We start from the raw sequence: 12,751 nt of genomic DNA, 5'->3' as shown, positions 1-12,751 counted from the left end.
AGCCACCTGGCCATAAATGGAGGAGGAATCCGATGAGCTATAGAGCTCTTTTTCACAGATGTCCAGTCGGGGCACGGGGTCAAAACGTGAGAACACAAACAGTACAACAACAATAAGAATAGGAAATTTTGATTTAAAGCTTTCGTGACTGCAGGGATTCATATTGTTGTTTTTTTCGGTAAAGTCACGTAGAAGGGAAACAATAAAATAATAAAAATATAAAACAAATCACTTTAAATATATTCAGATAAAGTTTTTTTTTTTCAAATAAAGTCCACTGAGCTATGAGCTTCGTTTTTCAGAAGCGACTTGGCCACAAATGATAGCTCAGCGAAGTGGCTTATCGCGTGGACATTTCTAGCGGTCAAATACTCTAAATAATTTGTACCCGGGTGCAACGTGACTCTCTATGGCGCAGCGTGACTGAGTCAGCCACGCTGCGTATTCCTCATTCTGGAAACGTTATTCTAAGCATGCATCTCCACGGTGTTTTTGCAAACAATCCGGGTTTTTGGACTCCGTAATTTTTGTTTGTTGTTCGATTTAAACTCGCGCTGCCCACGCACTTGCGTGCCATACACGACCGGGTTGCAGGGTGGGTGGGGGGAGGCGTGACGTCGGCACGCAGATGTGCGCGGTGACGTCACCGCCGCACACTTGTCCGACAGTTGGCCAGCCAGCAAAACTTTTTTTTTTAATTTATATACACACTCATTGTATCAAATGACGTGTGATAAATGTAACTGAATCTGGAACCCCTATTTCAATTGAGCAGTGGATCACCCATTGCAAAATTATGAAGCTCGAGAGGGGTGAAAAATAATTCCACCCCTGGTCAATAACAAACCGCATTGCAGGTTTCATTTGCATTGGCACAGTCCGATGCAAATAGATTCCTCTCTGGCCCACCACCCTGGTTACCTAGACACCGCCACCGCCCCATCAAAACTTTGATCCACGAACTTGCCACTGATGAATCCTAAACATTGTCTGATGTGACTTAGGCAAATTGTAGCGAACACCAGTTTTTTTTGTAAGGACACCTGATGGATAGGCATTTTATTCATTTTTTATTTGGTTCTTTCGTTACCGAAAGAACCAAATAGTATTTTATTCATTTCTTAATTATTATTAGTCGCGCGCCACCATTATCTAGCTGGCAGACTCACATTTTTATTTATTTATCGTAAAATGGGAATGTTTATTCGCGGTAGAAAATTAGTTTTTCCAGTCATTGACTATCCACATATTCCAACTAGACGTCAGGAAAATCGTTTTTTTTTATCTAATATACACATGACATGTGCATATTTGTATATGTATGTTGAAGAATACGGAGTCATATACTCGCATATGATCTGACCAAATGTGTCAGTATCACCCTGTGGAAGAAACCGCAAAACATGCATTTATCCAACATTATTCTTTCCTTCATGGCAGAAAGATGGATGACCTTGAAAATTAAATGTTGAACAGTTATTATTATAGTGTTTTAAATTTAGCAATTTGGCATGAGTTGTATTTGATGGACAATGGCATCTCAGTTTGGCTTAAATTCCCATGGTGTATCGACTACGAATGACCGCCGCACGCAACACCTTCAGACAGCCGAGCCAAGTGGCACTCCGTGCAACAACACAACTGAGGCCAGATGCCACTTCTTGGCTCTTGGCTGAAAGGAAAAAGCATTATATTAATTACTGGTAGTTCAAGGAATAATCATACCTCACACTGAAACGTTTCTGTAGTCTGAATTGCAATATATTTTTGTGCCGCAAGAATTTCCCTTTAGATTTCTTTTTTGGAAGCGTTAGGCATTCCACGTGCACTGCGGTGTTTACCACTGGGCCCTTACGGTTGGCAGTGTGCTGTAAATTCCACAACGAACATCCTTATCACGAAACATTTCACCCCTTCGATAGGAAGTACAGTACATTGATTGACAGTGTACTTTTTGGGTTACAAATTGGCCGCTGATAGTTTTATAATGGGTATACGATTTTTATTTTTTAAGCTTTTGGTGAACTTGCCAACATGGTGTATTACTTTAACGTGCCCAATTGTTAATTGAATTAGTTGAAAAATATAAGAGTCCTGTTTGTGGAATAATAAGGAAACGATTTCAATGAGTAATTTGAGAAAAAAACTAAAGTAGGTACATCTATGATATAACGCTTTTCTTTATACCTATGTAGTGAGCGACTCCCGAGACACGTCGAGTAGAAGGCTTCTTATTTATTAAGAGCACACTGTGCGATACATTGTGTAACGCAGCTACACATAGGCGATCCTAACACGTAGCCCCATCTCCGGCTTCGCTACGCAAGCTGTTCGACCAGCGCAGCAACGGCGAGAGTTTTTCAGCCACGTGGTCGGAGACGAAGAGATGACGACGAACAGCGACGCAGCAAGGACCCAGGACTCGCAACAACCACGAACCTCTGGTTCGGTCCCCCTGAAATCTGTCCCGGCGCGGCCAAGCTCCACCTTTGGCCACGCCCCCTTTCCAGAACCTTCGAGCTGGTTCCCGGAGCTTCTCGACTGACTCCACCTTTCACCTTTATCCCATTATAATAAGGCTTTATGTAATGCAGCCGTGACCGTAATTACCACTCCCAGCCGACAGGTGTCACCCTGTCATTACACCTATATGGATTCCAGCCAAAGGCGTGAATCTATCAGAAGTTTAGATGTTCAAGCAAAGGGCCACTAGGGTAGGGAGGGTAGTGGCAGTTGCTCGCCACCCTTTAAAGTCTTTTAGAGGTCATTATATGCAAAATACTATTTTTTGTATTTTTCTTGAATGTCACATTGTAAAAAAAAATGAAATACTTTTGCTGGAACAACAGCATGCGGAGCTTGTTACACCACTGTGTGCAAGCACTCATTCATTCAACCACACTGAATATCAAAGCAATTCCACGTTGCTGCTTGTGGGATCCGAAACATATTGATTCCAGTGTCGGAGTGATGAAATATAGCAGTACCGGCTTAGCAGTGTCGGCCCTGTGCCTGGCCCCTTTGACCATGCCTCTATATTTCCAAGATGATTTGGCAAACCATTTGAGGTTGGATTCAGAGCAGGACACGGGTGATGTTGGCGATGAGTAACGGATGTGGATTCCCATGGTGAGAACTGTTGGAAGCATGAGTGTGCTGCTCGGCAGGGCTTGCCATCGACAGCAGATCCACAGATGTGCCTGAGCAAAGTCCTATGGGGAAGAGGGTGGGGTATTGGCTGTGGGCTACTAATTGTTCGTGGTAACAATGGAGTTATACACTCCTGGGGGAAAAAAAGTGATGGAAATTAAAAAAATAATTATACAATATTGGCTTTCTAATAAAATTCAGAAAAAAAGTTGTACGTTGTAAACACTGTTGTGTGGAGTTTGTTGTGGCCTGAAACCCCTACAGACAGCGGCCTCAGAAGTACCCTGCACCAAACCACAATTACATGTCCATATGGGTCTACACAACAAGGGATTTCACCAGCCACGATCAATGCTTTCTACCATTTGTGCACATCAATGTCCTACTGCATCAATTTGATGTTTTGCCCATGGTGTATGGCAAATTAGTGAATTCAACGTCTATTCTTACCTAAACAGTAAATTTGGCAAACACTGCCAGACCAAAACAACCTTGGGTGTAGTTGTAGGAAATGATAAATGATCATAATATATTGTTTTTTAATGTCTAGTGACCTGTGAAACGTGGTCTCGCCCTGCTGACTATGGCCATCATCCAAGAATTTAAAATACAAAGCAACTAATGTTTTAACATGTACCGCTAAAATATGTAACGTCGCATTATTTACGCTTGCACGACACTAGCCACACAAAATACCACCACTTGCACATTTTGATGGCATGCAATCGCTGTGTGCATTCGTAAAGATAAGGTACATACGGTTTATGTTAATCACTATGTCAAAAGCACAATGTGTCCAGCCGCTTGCTTCATTGTTACTGAGCGATGTTACGTGCGTCAATGTGGACAGGTTAAATCAACTTTCTCCCCCCACCCCCTTCTGGCATTGGCTGCAGTGTAAGCGAGTGACTTCAACAATGGGTTTAAATTGCTCTATTATGATGAGCTTTGGATGCACATTGCACCTTCCTAGATACTCATCACCACAGCTATTCCTATCGAGCTCAAGCTGGGGTGTGCAGGGCTCCAGAGGGAGCTAGAGGCAGGTTGGGGCGACTTGCTCCGACTTACACCTCACATTGGCCAGGCTCTCTGGAGAGATCTGCACAATGCTGTTTCCATAGGCCAGAGAACTCGAGTACTTGTACAGCACAACGAGAATGACAAGTTGTAGACTTAGAAGACCAAAGGACCTTAATTATCTTTCAGATATGTGGATGAGAATGCATGATTTGGAGAAAGAAAAAAAAACACATTTTTAAGTAACCTGTATTTAATAAACTACTTTGCTTAAATTAATACCCATTCTGGAATGGAATTCTGACTAACCGAGTACAGTATATACTATGTATTTTTGCCAAGAAAGAATTTCCATGAGCCGCGACACACATTTCGTGCGTTTTCAAAGAAACAGTTGTACAAGCTGAGCAGTGTGCATCGTACTTTGAAACAAGCCACTGCAAAAAAACAAAAGGCTGCCAATTAACTTTTAATCGTTAAAAGGATAGTGTGTTGCCCTCGGTAATTTAATACCCCAGGCTGCGTGGGCTATGACCAACCAGCTGCGTTCTCAGCTTCACAGGTTTCTGGACATCTGACTCTGAGCCTTAACCCCCAATTGCCGCGTAAGTGGGAGGGGTATACAATTTTCAAAAAGGTTCCCCACCCCCGAGTCACCCGCTTATAAAAGAGTCCTCCACGCGGCACTTGCCGTGATAAATGAAGCAGAATCCAGTGACGCACATGATGTACGAGTTAGAACTAAATTGGGCAATGCTTTTCCCGACGTGGGAATATCGTGTGCGCGCAAGGGCTTTCAAGAGCAGCGGCAATGTCAGGGCGGTCACGCATCGGGCTATTCATCAGGCAGGGCACATCACACTTCGGTGAACCGGGCTGAACCCGAGATGCACTTTGACGCGTGGTTCAATCAACCTTTCAGGAAACAACCTTCGTTTCAAGAGACTCGCCCACCCCGTTGTAAACACTTTGTCCCAGGGCACAGGCCCTGGATTAATACCCTGCTCGTCAACTTTCGTACACGCACTTTGCTCGGAGGCCTCGTGGTAGGAAACGAAACTTCGTGCATCCGTGCGCGGCCGATCGCCGAGGCGACGTTATCGTTGCAACCCACGATGCAGCGACGTATTTTGCGGACACAAAAACTTCGGTGGCGCGAAGCTCGCGTTTGAAAAGTGATTTACTGCGAATGGTCCAAACGAACAGCCAAGAAGAGTGTCTCAGAAAGTCCAGAGTACGGTTGGAACGTCTATGGAAATGCAGGAAATGAGTTTGGATAAAGTGATAAAATGTCACCCTCCCGTGATCAACGTGTGAGCCTGCATTGCGTGAAGTTACATAAGTGCACGCAGCCCCTTTGACAGTGCCCGTAAGGCTGCACATTTAAACAAGGTTGACTACAGCCTTCTAAAGGTTTAATATCATCCCTCACGAATCTTCATTAACAGGACTATGAATAAAATAAAAGTCACACAAAGTTATATATCACACAGCTGTCAATGTTCTCAAAAAAAATTCTCACTTTTTTAAACACCATAAAACGTCGCAAGCACAGCGTTGTGAATGTTGAAAAGCAGTCGCCATTTAAAAGCAGTCGGACATTCTATCTAATATGTGCCTGCCACTTGTCGAGAGCTAGAATATTGATGTGGAACCCTGATGTGTGGGTCCCCTGTGCAACAGTGTACGGGCACGGCACCCTCTGCAGAGTAATTATAAGAACACAAACAGGACGGTGCTGTGGCTTGCTTTAAAAAAAACGGGAGGCCAATCAATAATTTACCAGTGGCTATATTGCATTGTGAGCTTAGCCTGGCATTTCATCGTATACATTCTCTTACATACAGGAACACCGTGGGGTAATTTCTGACATGTAGCACGTGCCAATTTACGGGAAATTGTGAAATGTAACAGTTTCAAGTGACCTCAGGTTCAAACGCGTAAGAAAGAGAGGCGTTCACGTGGCCATCGGCATTAAATGCAGTTGACAAAAATACAGCAACGGTGTAAACCATAGCAAAACAACATTCCACCGTTATACCTACCACAACAATCCCCTCTCAGATTCTTAGAACATGTTCTGACATCAGACACTGGGCTGTAGATACCAGCTACGGCACAGTGCACTCTGCAGTTTTCCTGCCCAGAGGCTGGGGGTTGGTGAATCGCTTGCAGAGAGAAGCTAATGCTTTTTCAAATTATTCTATCACCGACTATTTGAGAGTGAACCCTGAGAACGGAGACCTTTATGTTATCCCACAAGCAATACGATTCTCTATTAGGTACTGTCATAGTAAAGGCACTCCATCTTGAGACTAACAATGTATTGGCAAAAAAAACGTTGAGTGGAACCGACTCAAGACCCAATAATCATCACATCGCCCTTGCTATCTCTGTGCATCACTATTTAGCATGGATCCTGCATGGTCAAGGTCGAGTCATAGCTTACACTGCATACGATTTATGCCCTGGCACTTACATTTTTTGGTATTTCCTCCATGACCACGAGAATCGAGTGAGGATCTGAGTACAGATTATTCATATTCTTGGTTTCTTTCGGTAAAGTCACGTTGAAGGGAAACAATAAAATAATAATATATATATATAAAACATTTTATATATAAAATATATATAAAAAATTATATATAATTGTTATATATATTTTATTATTTTATTGTTTCCCTTCAACGTGACTTTACCGAAAGAAACCAAGAATATGAATCACTGCAGTCACGAAAGCTTTAAATCAAAATTTTACACAGATCATTCGTCGAGTCTGCAAGTCACGTTGACGGTGGGAACATAACCATCCACCAAAGATGAACATTTTAATTTATTCACGTACACATTCGAAATCATAAGGCTGACAATTAATTGATACAATGGTAGTTAGCTGACATCTGAACATTACATAATTACATAATTTAAATAGAACACACACACACGTGCTCGCACGTCAACACGAGCACAAACACATACAGGGATACCATGAAGTGCATGACCCAAGTTTATCTCCCGTTGGAATAGCTGCACATTCCTGCAAAAATGCCGCAGATGCAACCTATGTTTTTCTTTCCCCAGGGTTTATTTGTCATAGAATATCAGACATGGGAGTGAGGTGACTTGGAAGGCGAAAGTCTCCAGAGTTCTGGAACTAGGTGGCAAGTTAACCACATGGGTATTGAGTGCATACCGTTAACCAACACCTGTTCATTCCAGTGCCATTCATTCATGAATTTGCTATTGTTTTTCCAATATATTATTTGTATTGTAATCAACGGAGCATTGAATGAATAAGCATAGTTTACATCGTCATGTGTTGCTGGTGCTGCTTTCTCTAGATGCACGATGGCCGGGTGTGTTATTGTTAATTATTATATTAATAACTTTGTGTATGTATGTATATAAACGATAAAGTGTGCCCACGGGTAATACAGAAGCAAAGAATTCTGGCCTCGGACTTGTCTCGGACACCACGAAGAAAGTGGTGAGGGGTGTGTCAGCTGGCCGCCAGCCATTCTGAATGAGCAAGCGCGAGGCCATAATTGTTCCGCTACTGCAGCGCCGAGCAGCGCACTTAAATCACCGTATCTTGACGCCGCGCCGACATCCGTTGTCAAACGCGCAAACGCGCGAGTTCATCGCCGCGAGAGCCGCGGAGGTGGCGGCGGCAGCGGCGGCGTTTCACACGGCCAGCTGCGCGAGCGAGTTGCGCAGATCGGCCAGCTCGGAGATCTTCCCGTCGAGCGAGCGCAGCGACGCCTGCAGCTGGGCCCTGCGCGTGGCATCGCGAGCGCGCCCGTCCGCCAGGCGCCGCTCCAGCTCGCGCAGCTGGCTCTCCATCTGATGGGCACGCTCCTCGGCAGCCTGCTCCCAACCAGGTGTGGCAGCGGGCGGGGGGGGGGGTTGGGGGGGAGAGATACCGGGAATGAAATTATTTGCTGTCGGACTCGACAAATTGTTTGGCGATGCCGCTTTGGCAGCGTCGCACGACAACATACAGCGACAAATGCTCAACACGTTCGGCTATAACGCTGCCTTAGAATTCTATAATAGGTGATGTTTCGCACACGTGCGGTGTGGTATGAAGAAGCACCATTGCCCAATATGTCGCCTATTATATATTTTCACGACTGACTAAAGTGCAATTCTTCTCAGCCTGCTCACCAATGACTGCACAAATGAAAGCGTCAAAGAAAAAAATAGCTTCTGAACAAATTCCAGGTCTAAAGATGTGATATCGATTTGACTCTCCTGCGACAAAGATTCCTCTCATACCAAGGCCGTAATTATAATATATATTGGGGGGGGGGACACATCCCCCCCCCCAATATTCAAATATGGTAAAAATGTCCCCCCCAATATATTGTTGTAAAAATATATTTAAAAAAATAAAAATTGCGATGCTATGTTAATAAAAACAACAATTTGCTAAACTTTGGCCACAATATCTGGACTTGTCTTCATATAACAATGCATAGATTTCTGTTCATATGATTGTGGTTATGGTTGTACTTTATTAATCCCTACTCTCTGCCATTACATTCAATGAAATAAGAAAAGGTAAAAAAGTTAAACAGAGCAATGTAATACAATACACTATTAGACATTATTGTAATAAATAAATAAAAAGTCCATCCCATGTGTTAGTGAATTTTTTTATATTTTAGGCAGGAAATTAGTTTTCAAATTTAGATTTTTTTTCTGGGGGGGGGGGCCCAGATTCCCCTGGAAGATTTGGTTCCCCCCAATGTTGACTCCATGGCTACGGCCTTGTGTTACACGCAGAGCAGGGCGCGAAAGTGATTCCCTCGACTGTGTGGACCAGAGCTGACTTGAAGGATTCTCAGCGATAGCCCTGTGGTATTTACTTCCAGGACTGATTTTCGAACACAAAGGGATGTTAATGCTGCGTCTCATCGTGATGGCAACATCACAATCGGCATCAAATCTGGGACAAAAGAAATAAAATAAGAAAAATAAACAATTTTTACACTCACCATACATGGCACCGAATTGTGTGTATCAAGAATAAATAAAAAAATTGGGTGATGCAATTATTGTGTAAGGTTGCCTTTAGACGAATGAATAAGATGGAACAAACAGAAGATAGGCCAAGATAGAACAAATGTGGTACGTAATTGGAGACAAAAGAGATATACATGAGACCGACAATGTAGACTGTGCAGACTAGACACACAGTACAAACAAAATACACTATAAACAAGACAAAAAGAATAAATTCCTGCAATGAATCATGGAGGGGGCATGTCAAGGAGGCTTTCAGATGTGACAGGACTGCTCGCCGAGCTCAGGGTGGCCTTGGCTGACTGCTAAGCCAGTATTGATGAGAGCTTTGCCTCTTCCAGAGAGCCATCCATTATGATACAAAGTTCTCGAGAGTGGAGTGTTATTGATCTCAGCGTGGAGACCAATTGTTGGCACAAAATATCTCCTATAATGGGTCATTGTTTTCTTCCACATTTGAGCGCACGGAAAATAATGAGCCCCACGTTTCATGGTTATTGACAGTTAATTTATTACGTAATTAATAAACGTAAAGAAGCACATTGCCATACGATATTAAAATACATTATAATCACGAATATGATCTGTATTGGAATAACGGAGCCACAAGGAAAATAACCATCACTCAGGTTTCATTCTAACTTAAGCAGCTGCATGGCCAAACACTATCCCAAAAAAACTTTGCAACGAGCGAGCGCTGAGGATGGCAAGAAAAACAGTCAGAGAACCCTAAAGATGACGAAAAATGCAGTGTAACTCCAGGAAGATGGCCCATGTGGCTTGAAAAGCGCCACGCTGAGACACGCCAACTCACCCACGTGCGTATTGTTGGCCACACATCCCGCTCCCAGTCTTTATTGCGGCAAAAAACACCCGTGGGCCAAAATGTGGGAATGCTCTGAGGTCTGGATCAGGGACGAGAATCAGATATGCAGTTTCTAAATACTCAGGGGAGTTTTTTTTTTTATGTTGTTGTTTCCCTAAACATAATAAGGACCCACTGTGCTAAAACACGTGAGCTTCGTCCATCGAAGACCAAAACAAATATATAAATAACCCTCACATGCAAATAAACAATGCAGAGTAAATGCCATTGCTGTAAATTATGAATAATGTGGTTCTCCTGCCAACGCTTTACCCTCCCATCAGGAGTGGCTATAAAAAAAACGCATTGGGCAATTTTGTTTGGCGCCTGACAAAGCCACAATTCACGGGAAGATTCGGCACGATGCGGTGGAGACACGTCGATACCGCCGGAGCCACGCTGTGGAGGGATTTACTGTCTTGGAAAGCAATGTTTGTCGATACCTCCTTAGATGCTGCACTTTACAAAAAAATAAGAGGTTACAAAAAATAACGGGCCAGGAGTAGAATCCCCTACTCTTTCAGCAGGATCCTGGCCGGGTTTGTTTTTTTTTCAATTCCTTATTAATATTTTCAGTAACAATCAAATTATTGTCATTCTGTAAATGTGCTATTGCAGGTTTGCGAGAACTACCTTTAGCTTTTGCATGACATCCTCTTTCTGTCTGTGCACCTGATTAGAATCCTCTGACATCATCTTCAGCGTCCCCAGCTCCTGCCACGAACACAGAATTAAACACACACGTGAGGCATGTCGCATAAAAACAAACCCACCACATTTCTGGGAGGCTCAACGAGTATAAAAGGTGAGCAGGCAGCACCTCCCTCCGTAAGTCCCACCAACTTTACATAGCCACGCTCATTCAATCACTAGCCCTGCGCCCACACGGAGTGGCCTCCTCCTCGCTCTCCCTGAGCTTGGCCCTGCCATCCTCAAGTGCTCATGCTCTTGGCCTGTATGAAACCGGCAAATTTTGAACCGCAATGAAATAACGATTTTTTTTCAAGTGTTTCTCGACATCGGGACAGGCTTCCGGAAACCGGGACTGCACTGGCCAAACCAGAGCATTCGATAGATTCACTCTCATGCGAACCGTCCCCGGCCAAGCTCAGCCATTTTAAACCCTTCCGCTTCCTCGGTGAATGGACACTTGACGCGGGGGTTTACGAACTAAAACATCGAGCGGACAACGCTGCGTCTCCACACATTCATTGTTTGTACAACGGGCGAGGGGGAGACCAGGCGAGGACGTGCAGGTGGCTCGCACGCAAGCGGGGCACCGCGAGTGGCCGCCCTCGTTAATGTCTACGGGCGTGCGCCCACCTGCTCCCGCTCCGCGAGCCGAGCCTCCAGCGCAGCCACGCGCCCGTTCAGCTCCGCGTTCCGCACCGCCAGCGCGTCAGCCTCGGCCTTCCGGCCCTCCAGCTCGGCCACCTGGAGGGGGCAGCGTGGAGGGGTCGGGGGGTCACGGAGTTCACGAAAGCACGTGCGAGCGCGCCGCGCAAACAGCACGCTGCGCGCACACCTGCTCATCAGCGTGCGCGCAAGCGTGCGTCCAGCACGGAAGGGGGCCTGGCGGCTCAAGCCTCCTTGGGGTGTGGGGATGCACTGGGATGGCTAGCTTGTGATTCTTTGACGACATCACTTGCAATTGCATTAGACTAATACCCTTGTCCATTTACGCATTAGTACGATAGCCACCCCAGATCTGTTTCATGTTTCTGTAACTTCTGTAATTTAATTGCAATTGCACTATAATTGGTCTGGAAATTATTTATTATTCAACACTGATTAATGTTCGTTAAATGTTTGATCACTCGTGATGCAGTTGTTTTGTGCTCTCATTTCTATTTGATTCAGTGCTATACTTTTGCTTTTGTCATTTTGGTGACTTGTGCCACTCTAGCGAATGAGACTATCCAGGTCTCTTGAAGTTCTTACCTGGTTAAACAAAATAAACTTGAAAATACAGCACAAGAGCCCTGCTGAAGTGCAGTCTGTAATCCAGCACGTTTGAGATGGGACTGATAGGTGGATTGCACAAAATTCACCACGCAGAGCTATGATAATGATGATAACAGAATGTATATCACCTGGAAGGCCCCACAAAGCCTCAAGCATTTTTCAGCATCTGTCCCATATTTGGATGTTCAGCCAATTCCTTTTTAAATAACGCTTTGCAAATGAGAGGACAGTCAAATGCCCCAGAATAAACTACAGGGGGATAACCCAAAAGTTCTGCACAGATGGGTCATGAACTTAACAGGCAACTCCTGGACTCCTCGCAACTCGGTGGGTTAGGGAGGGTTTGTAAATTTTCTTTGGGCCACGCATCAAAATTGTTGGATTCCAGGTGTACACCACCACACCTGGCTAATGCGGCCAGTAGATGGCAGTAGAGTAAGTGGGTTGTTCACGTACCTAAAGGCACGTGGTGTTTTGTGTTATCAGTCGGGGCATTGTCCTGGTGCTCTCGTTTCACGCGAAGTAACCAGCCACAGTTTTTGCCCAATAACCTCCCCTGCCCAGAATCCTCTTGAAAACGAAACGTAATCCTCAAGTGAATCTTCTCTCGGTAAATATTTTAAAATAATATTTTACTGTGCTTGCCCTCTAATCAGCATTTGCTGGCTATTGTTGAGGTGTACGAGGTACGTGAAGGTGAAATCTTGCAGAAACCTTTATTTA

General features: G+C 44.4%; 1 protein-coding gene across 4 annotated transcripts in view; it reads right to left on the bottom strand.

Annotated features, from left to right (window-relative positions):
- Positions 1 to 5,332: 5,332 nt before the first annotated feature.
- Positions 5,333 to 12,751, bottom strand: part of LOC116941885 (homer protein homolog 1-like) — a 38,679-nt gene continuing 31,260 nt past the window's right edge. For all 4 annotated transcript variants that reach the window (XM_032953203.2, XM_032953200.2, XM_032953204.2 and 1 more), the window contains exons 7-9: positions 11,387 to 11,497; positions 10,697 to 10,777; positions 5,333 to 8,037 (exon numbers count right to left, since the gene is read on the bottom strand). In XM_032953203.2, the coding sequence (XP_032809094.1) occupies positions 7,855 to 8,037; positions 10,697 to 10,777; positions 11,387 to 11,497 (375 nt within the window). In that variant the 3' untranslated portion in view covers positions 5,333 to 7,854. The remainder of the gene's footprint in view (positions 8,038 to 10,696; positions 10,778 to 11,386; positions 11,498 to 12,751) is intronic.

This window comes from Petromyzon marinus, chromosome 13 (assembly GCF_048934315.1).
Source record: "Petromyzon marinus isolate PM22_M1 ecotype Great Lakes invasive population chromosome 13, UKy_Petmar_22M1.pri1.0, whole genome shotgun sequence".
Taxonomy (NCBI): Eukaryota; Metazoa; Chordata; class Hyperoartia; order Petromyzontiformes; family Petromyzontidae; genus Petromyzon; species Petromyzon marinus.
The sequence above is the reverse complement of the archived record's forward strand: the minus strand, read 5'-3'. Positions and strand labels throughout refer to the sequence as shown.